The sequence below is a fragment of the Gallus gallus genome, chromosome 19, assembly GCF_016699485.2.
Source record: "Gallus gallus isolate bGalGal1 chromosome 19, bGalGal1.mat.broiler.GRCg7b, whole genome shotgun sequence".
Classification (NCBI taxonomy): Eukaryota; Metazoa; Chordata; class Aves; order Galliformes; family Phasianidae; genus Gallus; species Gallus gallus.
The window spans coordinates 9,497,208-9,515,133 of NC_052550.1; the positions used below are offsets into that span (position 1 = coordinate 9,497,208).

At 38.6% G+C, this 17,926-nt stretch overlaps 2 protein-coding genes across 8 annotated transcripts in view; one reads left to right on the forward strand and one right to left on the reverse strand.

Annotated features, from left to right (window-relative positions):
* Positions 1–17,926, reverse strand: part of NF1 (neurofibromin 1) — a 96,012-nt gene that overhangs the window by 12,112 nt on the left and 65,974 nt on the right. For all 7 annotated transcript variants that reach the window (XM_046902295.1, NM_001396680.1, XM_003642416.5 and 4 more), the window contains 17 exons: positions 12,179–12,611; positions 11,620–11,960; positions 10,875–11,077; positions 9,615–9,808; positions 9,020–9,160; positions 8,555–8,834; positions 7,244–7,458; positions 7,004–7,065; positions 6,763–6,877; positions 5,857–5,958; positions 4,944–5,084; positions 4,240–4,366; positions 3,737–3,868; positions 3,090–3,225; positions 2,105–2,262; positions 978–1,100; positions 157–284 (listed from right to left, as the gene is read on the reverse strand). In XM_046902295.1, the coding sequence (XP_046758251.1) occupies positions 157–284; positions 978–1,100; positions 2,105–2,262; positions 3,090–3,225; positions 3,737–3,868; positions 4,240–4,366; positions 4,944–5,084; positions 5,857–5,958; positions 6,763–6,877; positions 7,004–7,065; positions 7,244–7,458; positions 8,555–8,834; positions 9,020–9,160; positions 9,615–9,808; positions 10,875–11,077; positions 11,620–11,960; positions 12,179–12,611 (3,031 nt within the window). The remainder of the gene's footprint in view (positions 1–156; positions 285–977; positions 1,101–2,104; positions 2,263–3,089; positions 3,226–3,736; positions 3,869–4,239; positions 4,367–4,943; positions 5,085–5,856; positions 5,959–6,762; positions 6,878–7,003; positions 7,066–7,243; positions 7,459–8,554; positions 8,835–9,019; positions 9,161–9,614; positions 9,809–10,874; positions 11,078–11,619; positions 11,961–12,178; positions 12,612–17,926) is intronic.
* Positions 13,898–17,461, forward strand: EVI2A (ecotropic viral integration site 2A). Its single transcript, NM_001080893.2, has 2 exons — positions 13,898–14,025; positions 16,056–17,461. Exon 2 carries the CDS (start codon positions 16,072–16,074, stop codon positions 16,834–16,836), a length of 765 nt encoding a protein of 254 aa, NP_001074362.2. The 5' UTR covers positions 13,898–14,025; positions 16,056–16,071; the 3' UTR covers positions 16,837–17,461.

Genomic DNA, 17,926 nt, shown 5'->3' on the forward strand with positions numbered 1-17,926 from the left:
TAGGAAGTCTGAAGAAAAGCAGCAAAAGAATAGAGTGGCACAATGCATTCTAATTTTGATCCACGTGAATTCATAAAGCACCACAAGGAACATTTCTTTGGACGATGAAAGAACATCAGAAAGTGACACACAAAAATACACAGAAAGAAGGCTTACAAGAACTGTAAGCAGCAGTGCTTGAATTTTTGGATCAGTCAGAACTTCTTCATCCAGGAGGACATTTGACTCAGAAACAGAAACTTTCCGGAGATGGGGGTGCTGCTGCGGTGATATTCTCTGGGTTTCTGCCAAACAAAAAAGACCAACTAATCAAAAGGAAAATAAACCTAAACCAAAACGGAATTAGATCTTGCATAACAAATTCAATTATGTGCAAACTTCAGAGTTCACCAGACTTCTCATAAGCTATAAAAGCAACAATTATGCTGTAATACTAGCAATGCTAGACTGTCACATGGGATGTATTATCAAATGGCAAACAATAACCCCAATTTCCTAGTCAGTGAAATACAGGCCCAGGGGTGGTAAGTAATGTTTTCAGGGTCAGGCAGCAGACTGACATCAGATACAACAGAAGAACCCTGGTCTTGCATTGCAATTGGGGATGGGGTCACAGGAAGCAGATGTGGGAGAAGATGAAGAGAGGCATTCTAGGCATCATGTCAGATTCCACTTGCAAGATCTGCAGCTAGGGCTCAGTAAGCCATAAAAAGCCAAATTTTACTTATTTCACTCTTGTATATGGTACTTTATAGCTGCCCCTTATCCTGCATCTGCAAACGCAGCAACTCTAATTCAAACCTCAATTGCCAGTGATATGGAAGACTACACTCTCCAAAAGCCATTATTAAGATATTTCTCCCTTACCTTGTAGTAACCTAAGCAGATAAACATTGAATTTGGAGATAATCCTTTGTATATAAATACAAAGCATTTATAATTAGTGTTATTCTGAAAATGTTAGTCCTGTTTCTCACCCATTTCATAATCATTTTCGGCTACTCTCCTCATTTTGGGAGGCGTTGTGATTCCAGATTCCATGTCTTGCCTTTTAGGAGCCTTTGTGTCCGATATCAAATGGTCAAAACTTTTCCTTGTACCTAAAAACAATTTATCAGGAAATTAAAAACATTAAACCTAAATCCAACTTTAAGTATTTCTGATTGCCTGGCCAAGCTACTATCCTATCTGAAACATATCAGTAGGAATCTGGGGACGTTTTCACTGTTTTCAGAGATGGTAGAGAAATTATGGTTACACCATGCCGCTCTCCATCACAGTTTCCAAAATGCTTCACAATGCATATGAGAGTAGCATGCAATTTATTCAAGTATGTAAGCTGTGGGCATGCTATGGTTTCCTGGTCAACACGTCACATTGAATAAACATGCCAAAATGTGATTACTGAAAAGGAAGCAGTAACAGGATTGTAATGAAAGAAATGCCTCTCTTCTTCCATGTACACTACACTGCAGAACAGTAACCATAAGTTATGTGGAGAACTCATCTTGTTTCATAGAATCATAGTATCTTTTGAGTTGGAAGGGACCTTTACAGGTCATCTTGTCCCATCCCTTTGCAATGAACAGGAACATCCACAGCTCCACTAGGTGCTTGGAGCCTGGTCCAGCCTAACCTTGATTGTCTCCAAGGATGGGCACCACCACTTATCAGGGCAGCCTGTTCCAGCACCTCACCATCCTTACTGTAAAGAACTTCCTCCTTCTATTCAATCTACATCTCCCCTCTTGTAGTTTGAAACCATCCATTGCGCATCCATTTCCCCTTAGTCTGACACAACCGAGCCTGCCAAAGAGTCTGTTCTCCAGAAAACTGGCACTATGAACCTTCAGTACCTGACTTTTTCTTTTTTAATCACTTCAGCATGCACATTCCAAGTAACATTTTTCATCTTCCTGATCAAAGCAAACCAAATTATTCCTCTTCAATTGTAATGATCTCTATCTGCATTCTGTAGAAATCACGTGCATTTCTCTGAATCACAAGTACTTAAAAGTCAGAACAAATACAAGTATAATTTTTCTCCAGTAACATTTCATGGAGAATCCTGTAGACAAATTAGTAAATTAGGTATCTTAATAACCTAGAAGCTTTTTAGTGTTCGCTTGTGAAGGCTGCCCCATATCCAAACTCATGGACTTTCGTGTTCGAGGGCTTATCTGTCCCACTGTCGGGTAACTGGCAGCCAGGTGTCTGTCTGATCCCTTTGGTGATGACCATGGTTGATTTTCCTTTAGTGTCCTGAAAGCGCAGAGAAATTAAGAAAATCTTTAAAACTTTTGCATATTTAGACATTAATTTTTCAGCCAGCCAAAGTATCCTTTATTAAAACCATATTTTCTAGCAGGTTAATCTCCCAGAAATACATATTAATAAAAAGCAATTATTTTGCTAGAAAAATGTCTGGGCTAGTCAAAGCTAACAATCTGGTGTGAACCTAATGCTGATGAGCTGAAAATAAAGCAGTAAGAACACAAGCAAACCTGCCTATAAGGCAAAACGTAAGACATTTAACATCTGCTGCTCCGTACTGGATACGAAAAGGAGAGGTACTGAGTAAAGTGCTCTGTACTGAGAAAAACTGACTCTGCGTGGCACTTCTGGGTTGACTTTCTAGCTTACTTCTGTGGCTGCATATGGATGGTCAATAAGATGTCAAAGTTTTCCAATGACAGGAATCAAGCAATTATTTAGCATGTCCTCACTTCTTAAAAAGACAAACAATTTTACTCTAAAATGCAAACAAAGAATGAGGTGAGATTAGGTCTCATAGAAAAGGGTTATCAAAAAAGATTAAGAATCACCAAAGCAGTTAACTAAAGTCTTAAATTGCTTCAGAGATCTCAAAATCATATCTCCAGGAATTCAATAAACAAATTTTCCTATGATTGTTGATCACAGTAGCATATTGGTCAGTAACCACTAGTGTGCAGTTCAGTATTATCTTAGCTTTAACGAACATGGGGTTTAGTTTTCTATATATCACAGCTTACCTTTAGATAACTTAGTAAAGAAAACAGACATTAATATTTGGGTAACTTTTATTATTGAAAAGATAGACAACCAACCTATAGGTAGTGTCACTGTGATGTATGGGATATGTATCCATAGGAACATTTTCCATTGCAACATCTGTCAGCAAGAGAGACTTCCTATGTTTTAGGCTGCAGCGACTTCGAACTTCCTCAGACACTGTCAGCAAAGCTAAAAAAAACAAAAAGAAAGTTGGTGCAATACACTGAAGAATGTAAGCATCTATTTAAATTTTTTTACTTAGAACAAAAAAAAGACAGAGATGTAATTATACCTTACTGAAATGTACAGATTAAAAGTAGGTCATTAAAATAATAATTGTATTCTCCAACCAGATAGAATTCCATGATCTAAGCACTTGCCCTCATACAGCCACGATTTCTGTTTCTAGACCACTAGGAATGTAAATTCTGTAAGGAACAACACACTTTAGAATTTAAACCAAAACACCTTCATCCTCCCTGAAGCATTCTGGAAGTTGCACAGTAGGTCCTGCACTGACAAGCCTTCAGACCACACTGCGTCAGTGACGCACAGCAGCCTAACCCAGACTCTCGTCCACCTCCAGTTACAAGTTTCCTTTATACTGATAACAGAGTAATTAGCCTAACACCAGAAGATATTCCCACAATATCCCATTCCTTTTCAGTTAACACAAGATCAAAAGAATGTTTAATTTCACCTGCTAGGTAAGCCACGCTCTGGGTGTTCACCTCAAACTTGTCACAGTTCCTGTGTTTGTTAACCAGAGCTAGTAGTGTATGTAGAATCCTTACTGTTCTTGCTACAGTGGTAGGTGAAGGATGCCTGTACCCTGCAAAATGAGGTTTAAATACCAAATTCTGTATTTAATTTTTGAATACATGTTTATGAAGCATAAATATTTTTTAAAAGCATTTACAAATATTTTCCAGCATATTCTCAGGACGCTTCATATGTAGGGTAAGGAAGTACAACACTAACAGAAACTGCACATCCAGGACTATTAATTCAGTCCCTCTATCCAAAATCACATAGTTACAGATGTTTGTGCATATGTTGCATCTATTATCTCACAAATCAATCTTCAGTGAGTAGATACAGGCAAGCACAGAGAAAGAAAGTATTCTTGGAGAAAGAAGTAATGTACTGTAGCAAATGAAACCACACATTCATTTTCACACGAGCAGCAACATGCACTCTTACCTTTCAGGAGGTGCCCCACTAGTGCAAAGTTGAAGTTGGAGTTGAAATTTAGCCCAACAAAATGATCCATCTGTTTGCAGTGCCATTCAAGTGGTCTCCTGATCTCCATGAACACCTCTTCTGGGCTCTGACTCACAGAAAGTAAGACATAAGAATATTTCATACAATCAAAGAGCGGCTTTGGATAGGACCTCAGCGCACATCTCCTGCCATGGGCAGGGACACCTCCCACCAGCTCAGGCTGCCCAGGGCTCAGCCAGGCCTTCGGCATCTCCATGGGTATGGGGCACCCACAGCTGCTCTGGGCAGCCTGTGCCAGGGTCTCATTGCCCTGGAAATTCAATTACCATGAATTTCTTCAGAACAACCTATTTGAAGGTTACTCATCATAGACAATTAAAACAGCAACAAAACATAGCAATTTAAGAATGTGCAGGAACCTATTGACTGCACTTCTGACTTGAATACATCTATGTATTTCTCTGTTGCAGTTTGCGACAGAATAGTTAGGCTGTCATCTCTACATCACAGTGTACTGCTGATACTACATGAGTAAACAGCTTGCAATGCAAATTTCAGTTTTAATTGCTTAATTATTGTTCACTAGGACAAGGAACATACATATTTTTTCTTTTGAATAGAACTAGCTGCTTACATGAACTAAGGGTTAATCACAGCTGACTACTAGCAGAGGGCTTGCTTACCTTATCATTGAACACTCGAAGGCTATCCAAGGTATGCAGATTCTGTTCAAGCAGTGCTGTACCTGCTGAGTATAGGTTGACTTCATCCAACTGCAGTACTGCCATGGCTACCCAGAAGAGGGCCTTGTGCATGGGGGAGTCCTAGAAGAAGAGAAATGAAAAAGCCACGATTCTACTTTCACATAAGACAGTGCAAAGCTACCAAGTAAAGAGTGAAACAAACTGAAGGAAATGTTAAAATTTTTTTTGAAGTCTTTGGCTATATGAATGAAGGTCAAATATGCACATTAAAGCAGCCATTCAAATACACCTGGCAGGAAAAACAAGTTTAATTGCTTTTTTTTTTTTAGCATATTTTTTAAGGTATTAACTAACAAAGGAGGAGTTCCAGATGCATCGATACTCTCTAGAAATCCCTTTCAGAACTTTGGCATAAAAGTGTGTTCTTTTAGGTGTGCACGACAGTGCCACTCCATAGGTAAATTTTCAAGTCATTTATTAACGGTGTACCTACTGATATGCTGATCAATTCAAAGTAACATAAAATGGCTAAATTAATATCATAAGACAATCAAAATTTATTATACCAGAAAGATGTTTGAGCAATTGCAAATTTGATAGCCAAGATGCAGAATCTTTTGGTGAGAATGAATACAAAGTGCGGTGCAGCCTTGGCGTATATTGCTATGGCCCAGTTTGATGAAGCAGAACAGTACATTCTGAAGGCTTTTTAAAGCTTTTGCACATACGAACATCTGTGACATACTTCCCATTTGTAGTACTTTCAAGCGTGAGTCACGGCAGCCATGTGTGAACGTCAGACACCACAAGACTTGCTTACATTTTTGAGTTTATACTTGTAATTATAACTTACAAAATACGTTCTGTTTACGCCAGAAATCCAGTTGCTTACCTTGTTAAGAAGAGGCTGCAGTTTGGTGAGTGCTATAACCGTAGCTTCTATTAGAACTTGGCTATTGTAATTATCAGGGCCTTTTAAACAGCTCTCAAGCCCCTTTTTGTAGAAAATAAGAAGAAAACATAACCCATAATTAGAGTTTGCTTTGTGAAGAGATGAAAGCTCTAAACTATAATGCAGTTCTCAATTAGTTTGCAAAGCCTGAGTTCCCTTTAAAGCAATTTGAAAGGAGTTTTAGAAATGAAGATTTACACAAGCATTTATTTATTGCTGTAAACAATCACTCAACGTGCATTAAAAATGTAAAGGTGCAAAAGCCACAGAACGGCTCTTCTGCAGTTCAGGTACTGCACAGTTAAATTTTATGTCCACATAACGTTCGTAAAATGCTTAAAGAAATCTACCACTGTTCAGCTGCTATAGAACACGACCTTCTTTAGAAAATATGGACATAATTACCAAGCTAGGTAACACGTTTCAGAGTTTTCTTATATAAACATTCTGCTTTTTCTTGCATTTAGTTGTCATGCACTGTTAACTTCCTTAAAAAAAAATGACAAGGAGTAACACACATGCAGATAGCTGCATTACCAGAAAATTTCTCATTTATTTAAATACTGACTCTTCTGGATCTAAATTCGGTGTCTCGAATTTTAAACTCAATATTGAAAACAAATGTTACCCTAGAAGTAGCTGCATCGATAAACTTACTGTCACCAAACTAATTTAAAATAGAAAGCCAGGCCTACAAAGACGATTTCCCATCAGGTTTCTCTGTAGGAGAATATGCTTGAAGAATGTATTTACTGTGAAATTAAGCTGTTTTATATTCAACAGGAATATTAAAAACATTTAGTTACTTTATGAGTCAGAGAGGAAGACAAATACAGACCCAAATACCTTGCTAAGAATTCGGATTATTTGTTTTATTTGTCCATGAGAGACACGCTTACTTATACAGCCAAAGACAACGAGTGCTCTTGGCTGCAGGGATGGATTGTACTGGAATGCAAACCTGTGAAGAAACAGAGTACACTACATTAAATGAATATACCACGGACAAGTTGTACAGTGGAAAACTGAAGATTCTAAGTGTACTACACAGGCAGTTAGGGGTTATGTTTTGAGATCTATAACATACTTTTGTGCTAGTTCGGTCCACTGGTCCAGCCACTTGCATGTTGGAATATCTCTCATACAAGCCTAAAAAGAATGACATTGTTTGAGCATACATAACGTAAAGCAAATGTATTATTTTAATTCAGAATGTTCAGTTATTTTAGTTGTCAGAAGTGATCCTTAGCATTTCATTGGAGGCACCACTTGCTACACTGCTCGTTGTAGAATAAGCAGCACTGTAATTTGGTTTTGAAACACATACCTCCATGATCTCCAGCAAAGCTTCAGTAACAGTTTCCAAGGAGGTCAGTGCAAAAGTCTCCCTCTCGTAGGAGCCAGGTGAAAATGACCTGTCTCGATAGCTGGAGCGGAATGCTATGACTGCAGCTGATTTCACTTTGCTGATTCCAAACAGCAAATAAAATTTAGGCAGAGAAAATTCAGTCAAGCTCAGTCTTAAAACTTGCTTGGTCTCCTCTGTTGAATAAATTTTTACACATTAGACTTAAAACACTGACATACAATTCATATTTTAAGCACACTCTCCCAGAAATACACAAGCTATGCACATTTCAATACTGTTTGCTTTGCTACTTGTCTCAGGACATGCCAGAATAACTGTGGCCGGTTGCACAGACCACTGAAAGCAGTCATGAGAGAGATGCAGTCTGGAAATAGATGAGAAGAAATTTGTCTAAAGATGTGATTCTCTGAGGCTTTTTCTCATATTTGTTAGGAAAACGGAAACACAGAGTGCTCCTGGTTTGGAAGGCCAACATTACTGTAAGTTCAAACTGCAGTTAAGTTCTGGTTTTGGCTCCCATTGCATTTAAGTTACTTAGATCAGAAGAAGATGAAGGCACTGCATATTTTACAATTCTGAACTTTATTCCATTACTGTGTACTTCAAACTCATTTTTTAAACAGGAAGGCTTGCCTTTCTCTTTGTGCATCACAGCAGAGCTTTTCTCTAAATACAAGTGTCTGTGTCTATGCACACACTCACTCTGTCAATATACTTAGGTATAAAGGAAGCTTTCGGATACTTAAAAAAAAACAAGATTACATAAAATTCTTGATTTTTTTTTCCCACAAAATCCAGCCTGATTTTATACCGTACTTCTGTGACTGCTGTACCTTTGCTATCTCAAATATTTTAGGACTGCTAAAATACAGCTGTATGCAGCATTCCTGCTTTAACCATGCAGTTTCAAAATTTTCTTATGTAACTGATATTTGTTACCACATTATGCAACTATTCAAAAGATGCACATCAGCCAGTTTTAGCACAGATACATTTTATCCCTAATCTGCATTACAGGAACTTACTGGTACTTACTTTCTTCCCTTTTTCAAAGGCCCGTTATACAATTTATACTACACACCTGCTCGAAACCAGTCATATTTTAACTCCCTCTTCATAGTTACTCTGGCTTATACCCTTATTATGGTTTCTACACAAGCTCAACAGCAACACAGTATTTTCAAGCTCAGAATTGTTGAAAGAGAGAAAGATAACTCTGGTGTTTCTGAAACTGAAAAGCAATCAATCAAAAATCTCTTAAGAACTTACCACTAAAATGAAGCTGTGAGCAAGTGCACAGAGAATGAATGATGTTGATGACAAGACCATGAGTGGAAGCTCTGAGAGAAAGGGGTCCAGTGGCCACCAACAAAGTAACCACATGGAAGAGGTAGGGGAGATGTGCAGCCACATCCAGAGAATTGTTGAAGGAGAGCATCAGCATGTAACGTGCTAGAATGGCAATATCATCCCACATCAGGTGCTGTTCCAGTGTAGGAGTTGGAGACAGACAAGTCTTGTCAATTATTTTGCACATCCTTCCAATCACCTGAAAAGAGAGCAACCACAGCAAAACAAAGAGCAGAGCTCAAAATTTCAGTAAAAGTAGTTACAAATTAACATTGAAGTTATTCTATTTTTTCCCCATTACTGCTGAGTCATCAGAAAGCACCTCAGTGCTGCCTTGTTACCTAAAGGTGAAGTTACTGTTTAAGAGGCAAGGAGGGAACTCACTTTGCTTGAAACCAATTTTACATTTCCAGAAGCAAGCGCTACTGCTGTGTCTGCCATAACCTCAGCTTTAATGGATCCTAAGCCCCCCGTGGCACTAGTTTTGATGAAACTGTCCAGCACTACGTCAAGGAGATCTGTAATCTGGTGGGGAAAAAAAAGCCTTGGTTATTGTTTGGTTAACATAATTTTTCTACAGTAAATAACCTTCGGAATAAGTAACCATTATATTTTTTAGTTGAAGGTGCATAGCTACCATTAATGGAAGCAACAGTCCTTGCAACTTGTCATCTCTTTGGAAAGTCAATTGAAATATTAGAAAAGTAAAATGAATTGCATCAGATCAAAATGCTTCACAACTGCAGAAGAACTATGATATAGTATCATTTTTGTTATGTTCTCTGCTTCAAAGCACAGCCATTCATAAAATGCTGCACTTATTGAGAAGAAACTGGATGTGAGGTGGAAAGAAAACCAAAACATACTTCTGGGAAATAAGCAAGGTCCTGTCTGTCAAAAACTTTATCCTTATGTAAGTGACTGAAAACACTATAATCTGCTTATAAACAAGTTACAAGAAATCATGCAGAATTTGTACCTGTCCAAGACTTCCCCATATTTTAGCCTGAATAGAAGGGTACATCTGTTTTTCATTTATTGTCATTGTTATAAGCTTATCAAGAATGGCAGTGACTCGCTGGCGCTTCGCATCGTCGTTGTGTTTGCAGAATCGGACCAGATTGGACAGCCAGGGAGTCATATATTCCAGACAAAGATGTTTCAGTTCAATACCTGAAATAAAAATTCACTCTGTAACAAAAGATCACCGTTGATTTCTATGAACAGGTAAATAATTATTTGCAAGCACAACTCCTTTCATTTTCCTCCTACAATAATGACTATCAGAGCAGAGCAAATAATACCCAAAACACAGCTTTCATAAGGAGCACACTATTAATAATAACATCCAATAAACATCTGTAAGAATCTAGCAAGGAGATTTTGACATTTTAGTATCTTAAGACGTGTGACAAAGATGTGTACGCTTAGTATGAAGTGGGACTAAAGACAATTTCTTTTTAATCTTGAGAATGTATTCTGAACAGCTTCCAGCAGTAAAATCAGAGCTGTTTTATGACTAGAAAACAGAGATAACAAAAGCAGAATATCAGAACTAGATAGGAGAGATATAATCAATCTGAAAGGGTTAAGTTTGAAAGACACTGTTTTCTTAAGGTATCTGCTAGAACTCAAAACTTCACCAAACTCATATGTGTATATATACACACACACACACGTATTTTGTTTTGTTTTTTTTTTTCTGTAACATTCTTAATTCTGGTGAATTAAAAACAGTCTGATAGAGATCTGTCCACCACAGTACTCACTGTACCAAAGAGGGGTATGAAACAAATAATTTGTGCTGTGATCACACTGAGTAATTGTCTAGATAAATGAGATGGCCAGCGAAAGCCTGAAAGACTGGGCTTGGGCTGCTTTATTTCTTTTTAAAATATCTGCTTCATTTCTTTCCATGCAGAAAGAAAAGGGTACATTCAAATGTGTAAATCAAAGTACTGTAGGAGTTTCTACTCCAACAGATGGCCCCCCAGGTCACAACACTGGCTTCTGAGAATTACACAGCTTCACAGAAACACAGAATTGCCTGATAAAACTTGATTATTAAGAAACAAATATAAACGGGTCATCCTGAAAACATTCAAATGAGCTCTGGGAAGCATTAGTAACTTAAACTTGCTGTGAGTCAGAATCGGAGGAAGTTGGTTAAACTTGACAGCTACCAGCTTAAATCATTTCACGTTCATGGTTAGTACTGAGGAACCCCGGTGTTACTTACTAGATTTGCTAAATCCTGAAATACACTCTTCCAAGAACTCTAGGGTAAGGTGTGGCTCATTAGCTGCAAGAGTCTTACTAATAGACACAATAAAGAGCGTGTTGTTGGCAGGAATACACAGACCTGAAGTTTCCAGTAACTGGCCCTCAATCTTTAAATTAAAGGTACAGGTTAAGGCACACAGAAGATTATAGGCAGCAGACCTGTAACAAAGCAAGCAATGTGATTTGTAATAGTCTTCTTGTCTGTTTTAAAATACACACATCACATTGAGACATTGCAGCAATGGCAGTTACATTTCCAAAACCAAATCATTATTGTTATATAATGTACTATATTTAAACCCTGAGCTGCTTTTCTACATCAGTTAAGATTCAGAGACATTTGCTTTGGACAAATGAATTAAATTACTCCTTTGTTTTAAACTGTTTCTGAGAAGGTTACAGAGTATGCTTGAAGAACTTGGTACAGGACTCCTCAGAAGAGCACCCAGTTCCAGGAAATGCTAGGCATCTCCAAATGTACCTGAGTGGCTGAGAGGCAGAAGCCAAGGGCCACAGAGGCTCCCAGTGAGCAAGGACTCATTTTTGGAGGCAGCCCTCTCTGACGAGACCCAAGAACTTGCTCTGCAAGGTACAGTTATTTAGCAGGAAGTTCAACACCAAGCAGATCAAAAGTACCCAATAAATATGTATTGAAACCATATTTATCCTTAAAAAGGGAAATTAATTTAAAAGATCAGTACCGCAAACTCGGGTCTGAGCTTCCCAGGTTGAGCAATGCTATGTTCAGTAGTGTTCCGGGAACATCCTTAGGGCGAATTTTAGTGTGCTGTGGGATGGAGTCTGGTTGTGACAGCTCCCACCGTGTCCGTATATGAATAATGGACCTCACAATGGCTTCACACTCCTGATGCATGAAGGTGAGTGGCGTTCCCTGGTTGGCAATCGTCAATGTAAACTGATTCTCATCAACAAGACATATTTCCTCAATTTCAGAGGCGTAGTATATATCATTTAAAAACACTGTCTGTCCCAGGACTCTTGTTCGTTCTGCTGATGTCACCTGCACAGCTGTTGATCCAACCTTAGAAAGAGAATCAAAAATGGTTGAGTACCTGCTGTTACTGACAAGTTTGACATTTCTATCTAACCAAGATAAACGTATGAAATTGTATGAAACAGTACTGTGTGTTAAGTTGTGATTTCTCTATGAGACAGAGAAGAAAATTAAAAGACAGCAGAAATGCATTCAAAATCTTATAAAAATAGGACAATTCACTAATAAAGCATGAAAACACTTACTTTAATAGACACTTTGGTGTCTTTGTGAGCCAATTTGAGGGCATTGTGAAATACTTTCAAGTCCTCTTCCAAAGCTAAGGTAGCTGCTGGAAGTTTCTGCTGGTCATGTTCAATGTGCTCCGCCAGTTTTCCTGGAGAGTCTATGAAAATAAGCCTTTTGCTTCCTTTCAAACCTGTCAAGAGTCTTTCGTGGTATTTGGTGTATTCTCTGACCCAAGAATTACAGTTATAAATAAAAACTGCTGAGACATTTTCATAAGCAAAGCCTGGAAAAACTACAAACCATTTAGAAAGAAAGTCTGTTTTAAAGCGATTACTGGGGCCAGCATGTGTGAGGTCCACTACAATTTCATATGGCTTTGCGTAGTATGGCTTCAGAGTTAGCAGGACGTGGTATATCAATAAATCTCCATTGATCTGACCAGTCTTGAAACTGTAAGGAAACAGGACAGACACTGTTGGGGTTTGCCTTTTAGATCCATAATAAGACATTTCAGTGGTGCATCACACACACTGCTACACTAAAACAGATTGACATTTACATAGTCCCAAAAACGTCAAACTCAAAGCAATGACATTGCACTGGCTTCCATAGCCTAATTTCTGTCAAGCCTCATATTCCAACCATGTTCAGTGTCCAGTATGCTAAACCTTGGTTTGGATTTAACTTCATTTTGAAGCGCCACACCACCTACCATAGTCATGAAGTTTCTGGACAGCCCAGAGGCTCATCCAACACCCGCAACAAAAGGAGGAGTAAAATTCACACTGGTGAGGAAGGGTGCACCGATTGGCTCAATGCTGATGCAAGTTATGGGTTTCTTTGGAAAAAGATGTAAAGTATCACCCCAAACTCTACTTTTATTTTTATCTTTTTTAACACATTTCTACAGGTTCATATTATACTTACCTTTATATGTAGAAATAAATTATTTAAATAGCCTTGGTTCAGACCAATTAAACACCCACATACCATTTTTTTTCCCCACTCATTTTATCTGCCAAATACTGCAGAAAGCACAAGAATGCACCCTAATGCTTGGTGGATCATTTCTAAGAACTGCTGGTCCTCTGAGTGGTACAGAGGACCCGTCTGAGAATTAACTCTTACCTGAAAAGCATTCAGGTACTATAAAAACATTAAGAACCCTTTGTTCTCATTTAATAATTTGCTGAATTTTATGAGATTGGACAGAGCTGTCTGGGCCAAGTTTTCAGAGTTAGTACAGCAGATTAAATTCTACTAGAAAGAATTAAAAAGCAAACTAAGCAGTAGTTTTTGAACTCTTAAAAGACTCATGCCTGTTATGAGCTAGCATCAACTCAACTCTTTCAAAGCAAGACAATAGGCTATGGAAAATGCTAGTAAGCACTGCAAGAACAAGTCATTTTGGTCACAGAGGGACACTGCTCTTGGTAACATGAGGTAAACCACCTGAGCACAGGATAACGGAGGAGATACACTTCACAAATGTAAAATATTTGTCTGCCCCAAAGAGGTTTTTTTTCCTGTGCTACTTCCTGTTACTCAGAAAGCTAATTTGGGCAAGTTGGTGTTTTTCCCCCTCTAACATGTCATGGCATAGTTGTTTAGAAAAAAAAAAAGAAGAAAAAAAGAAGGAAGTGTGTCATCACTGTGGTTTTAGTTCTCCACTTAGAATACAGGACATGTAATTTCAGTTACAGATTTGCTTAAAAAAAAAAACACAACCTAGCATTGTCCAAGTCTACTTGCTTCATGTTAATGGACGTTTGCATCCTAAGAGCAAATACACGCACAAAGAAATCTTACTGATAAAGGGCTAAATACCTGAACACCAACCTTCTTTTGACTGCACCTTGGAAAGGTAAGTGCACATTTTCCTTCTGCTTTCAGTTCCACTTCAAGGTTTCTTAAGATTTTGTAGGAAATTATACGTGAAAGTAAGTTTGGCTTTTTTGTTTAAGTACAACTCAACCAGTAATAGTTAAAAAATCAGTCTCTGCCCGATTTAAGGAATCTGATAAGCAATTGATTTTAGCGATGTTAGAAGTTGTTCACAATCAGACTCTAAAGAACTAACAGTGGCAGTTTACATTGCTCTGTAGTTCCTAAGCACTGCAGCTCTTACCGTGTACTAACAGAGGACCCTATCAATACCTGGGCACAAAGGGTTGATTTAAAGAAAAAAAAGTAAAAGCCCTTAACAATACTGGTTTCTTTATTTTTAAAGAAAAGCATATCTGGTCCAAATAAACAGTTGTACAGCTGCAGTTCTCGGGCATTAAGGATTGGAGTGCACCTGTAGCAGAAAATGCACCTCATTTCTGTATGTCATGCAGAAACTTTGTGAAATGTTTTGTTTCCCTTCCCTCCAAAAAAGGTTGTGCTGGTGCTGCTTTTCCTCCTTTTTGAAGAGTGCCATAAGGCATTCCCCAAGTAACCGTTACCATAGAAAGATAAATATTGTACCCAAGCTGTAGCTGATTACTAAGATGGTTTCTAATTCAAACTTAACAATAAGGACTCAGAGCAGAGTTTAGTTCTACGTGATGTGGGAACTGCAAAGAAAGATACAAATATATCTCCTCTGCCACACGAGCAGCCACCCACCGCCTGCTCCCTGCTTACACCCCAGGCCTATCACTCCCTTCCCTTCCCTGGGGGGCTCCAGCAGTATGAAAGATGTCATTTGGATACTGAAAAGACAGGCAAGCTTACCTCTCTGCTTTTTGAGTGTGAACACGTTAAGGTCTCTGGTAGATAAGCTAAGTCTCAACTATGGCAAAAGCAAATGTATGCTTCTAGGTTTGGGTAATTTTGAAATGTACCTGAAATACAGGTGTGCTTTGTTACCCTTAAAGAAACAGCTTCAAGAAGAAACACATTTCTACAAATAGCACTGTTAACATCAGTCATCCTTGATAAAACTTATATGCAAACAAGATGTAATCCACAGCACTTGGAGGAAACATTTCATTCTGTTAACAGAGACAGGGAGCACAACCACCAGCCATGAGACCCGAGGGTGTCTCACATGCAAACCTGAGAAGACTCAGCATGGACACGATGCAGTAACTTCTCTCCCTCATCACCCTCACTCTGAGGTTATCCTCTTTGTCTCTCATTCATGGTACAAATCTGAATATTACCCTAATGTAGAGCAGAGTATAATACTAATGGTAATCCACATAATTTCAGAGGTTTTAAAGGAAATGTCATAATCTGAAGTACGTTTGTGATAAACAGTCTTTTGTACAATAAATCAGATAGAGAACAAAGATTTTCCTGAGGATTTATGAAATACTCCAGACAGCTGTGATAAGAAATAAAAATGATCGGACAAGTTACTGCTGCCATTTACAGGAACATTTTCAATTACAGCTCTCCACTTGGCCATCTGTACAAGCACAGTTACTTCTCCCATATTTGGGGAAACGTGGTGAGGCAAAAAGCGGTACTTTGTAGGTTTTACGTGGGTGCCTCCCTTCCCCATTTAAAAGCAGAAGTGACGATCTTAAAGATGCAATATGGTTAGCCTTAAAGAGGAGGAACTATGGCAGAGTCCGTATCTACATCCACAAATCACTGAGCACTCAGCAGAAAACACTTTCCTTTCCTCTGTTTGCTCCATGTTCTTTTTTTCATCTTCATGTACATCACACATAAACCTCCAAACACTGGAATTTAATACTGTAAGAGTTGAAGTCTAAGACCACCAATTCAGTCAGGATTCCAAGCAGCTGAGTGCTACCTTCTACGCATGGTAAGCACGAGACCAAGATACAAGACGTTTCTGATCAGAAAAGCTGCTGGCAACTAAACCCGAGAAGTCTGATTCCAACCTCTAAGAACTAGCATTGCTACTTCCTAACACCAGAATTTCTGTTTTTGCAGGTGACTGAAGAGGAAGATGAAGACAAAGAGACATGGCAAACCACATTCTGCTTTCCCTCTTTGGATAATCTTTTCTTTGTGTTTGCAAGTAACTGCAAACCATACCGACTATCCCAGGGTTACCAATGAAATCTGGTATCCAATCTGCCAAAACCTAACTTGCAGTCAGAACATACCAGAAACCAACACAACGTCTCCTCCAGGCACTGAATTTAATGGCAAATCAACACCCACTGCTGAAATGCAGACAGCCACACCTCAGCCTTTATATTCAACAATGGGATCAAACTTCTTCACATCTTCCTCTGCCCAAAGTGTTCCAGACACTGGAGGACCTGGGAATACCAGCAAACCCAAGATCACCATGACAAAAGAAACATGTGAAGACAATAAATTTCTTATACTGATCTGCTTCGTTATAATAGCAGCCCTTGTACTCATCTGCACCTTCTTGTTTCTGTCAACTATTGTAATAGCAAATAAACTGTCCTATCTCAAAAAAGCTCAACAAGGAAAACGTCGGCCCAGGAGCAATGGCGATATTCTGGCTACCAACAGCTTCTGGCCAACTGCAGCAGGAACGTGGCAGAGGATACCTAAGGAGACAACTGGGAGTGACTTGGTAATGCAGGACTTGCTATCAGGGAGAGATGCTGCAATCCAAACTAAAACCCAAGACGAACCTACTGAGAGCCACACTAAAGACACAGTTAATAAACATGAAAACAAAGAAACAGTGTCTCACAAAAGCATTTTAACCAATTTTGTAGTTGAGATTTAGTCAGCTAAAAAGACCTACAGCTTCTACATTTTATACTGGATTAATATGAGACAAAAACTTAGCTTTCAAGTAACAATACAGTTTGTAACATGGGAAAGCTAAACATTCAGGTTTCTCATTTTTAAGGTAGTGGGTATGCTGTAAAAACCTGTACATCTAGAAGGGAGTAGGACTGCATTAAGGAGACTTTATAAATAGTGCCAAGGCTGTTTTAACTCCTTTAACCAGAAATCATGGTTACAGGAACCAAACAGGATAAAGCAGGACAGAACTTGGCCATTTTTAAATATCACTGGGGGACAAAAAAAGGAAAGGACAGTTAGAATACGCTATATTTATGTAGACCAAAGTGCTACATAGGCATATCCCACTTGCTATTTTAAGAAAACCACAATTCAGTCACAACTTTGATGCCATGATTATTATATTCTGTTAAAATGTCTTTCCAGGTTTATTCCATCAAAACCTCTTAAATCAGCTTAATCGCGTTTGAACCAGATTGAGAGCAATCATGCTTTCTGCTTTGACTTTAGGTGTAAATATGTGAAGTTTGTACTGTATGTTAAAATACAAGAACTCCTTTTTGTAATCATCAATAAACTAGAAACATACATTTTTAAATAAAGTTTATGTCCTGTTTTTTCTCTAAGTCATATGGGGGTAAAACAGCAGTATCATGAAAAGCAGGAAAAAAGAGTAGAGAATCATGATCCTATCAGTGGAAAGAAGGAAAAGAAATAGTAATGAAGGTGGGATCTGCAGCCAGAGATAGGTGGAAACTGTGAGGATAGAAGGGAACTTGGATGAGGTAAAAGACTCAAGAAATCGTGTGTCATAATATCAGCACGGGATCAGGATTTGCATGAGCAGCAGGAGTTGGCAAGAGATTGGAGAAGAGCCAGCATAGCCAGCAGAGCACAGCAGCAGGCATGGGACATGGAATAGCTATAGTGGAAGGCACAAGAATGCACTTGCAAAATGCCGTGAGGAAAGACCTGTACATGTTTCTTTCGGCAGGCAGCCTTTCTTGGCCAAAACGCTCAAGGAGACAAAAAAAGTAGCTTGAGTTACGAGACGGACAAAGAAAGAT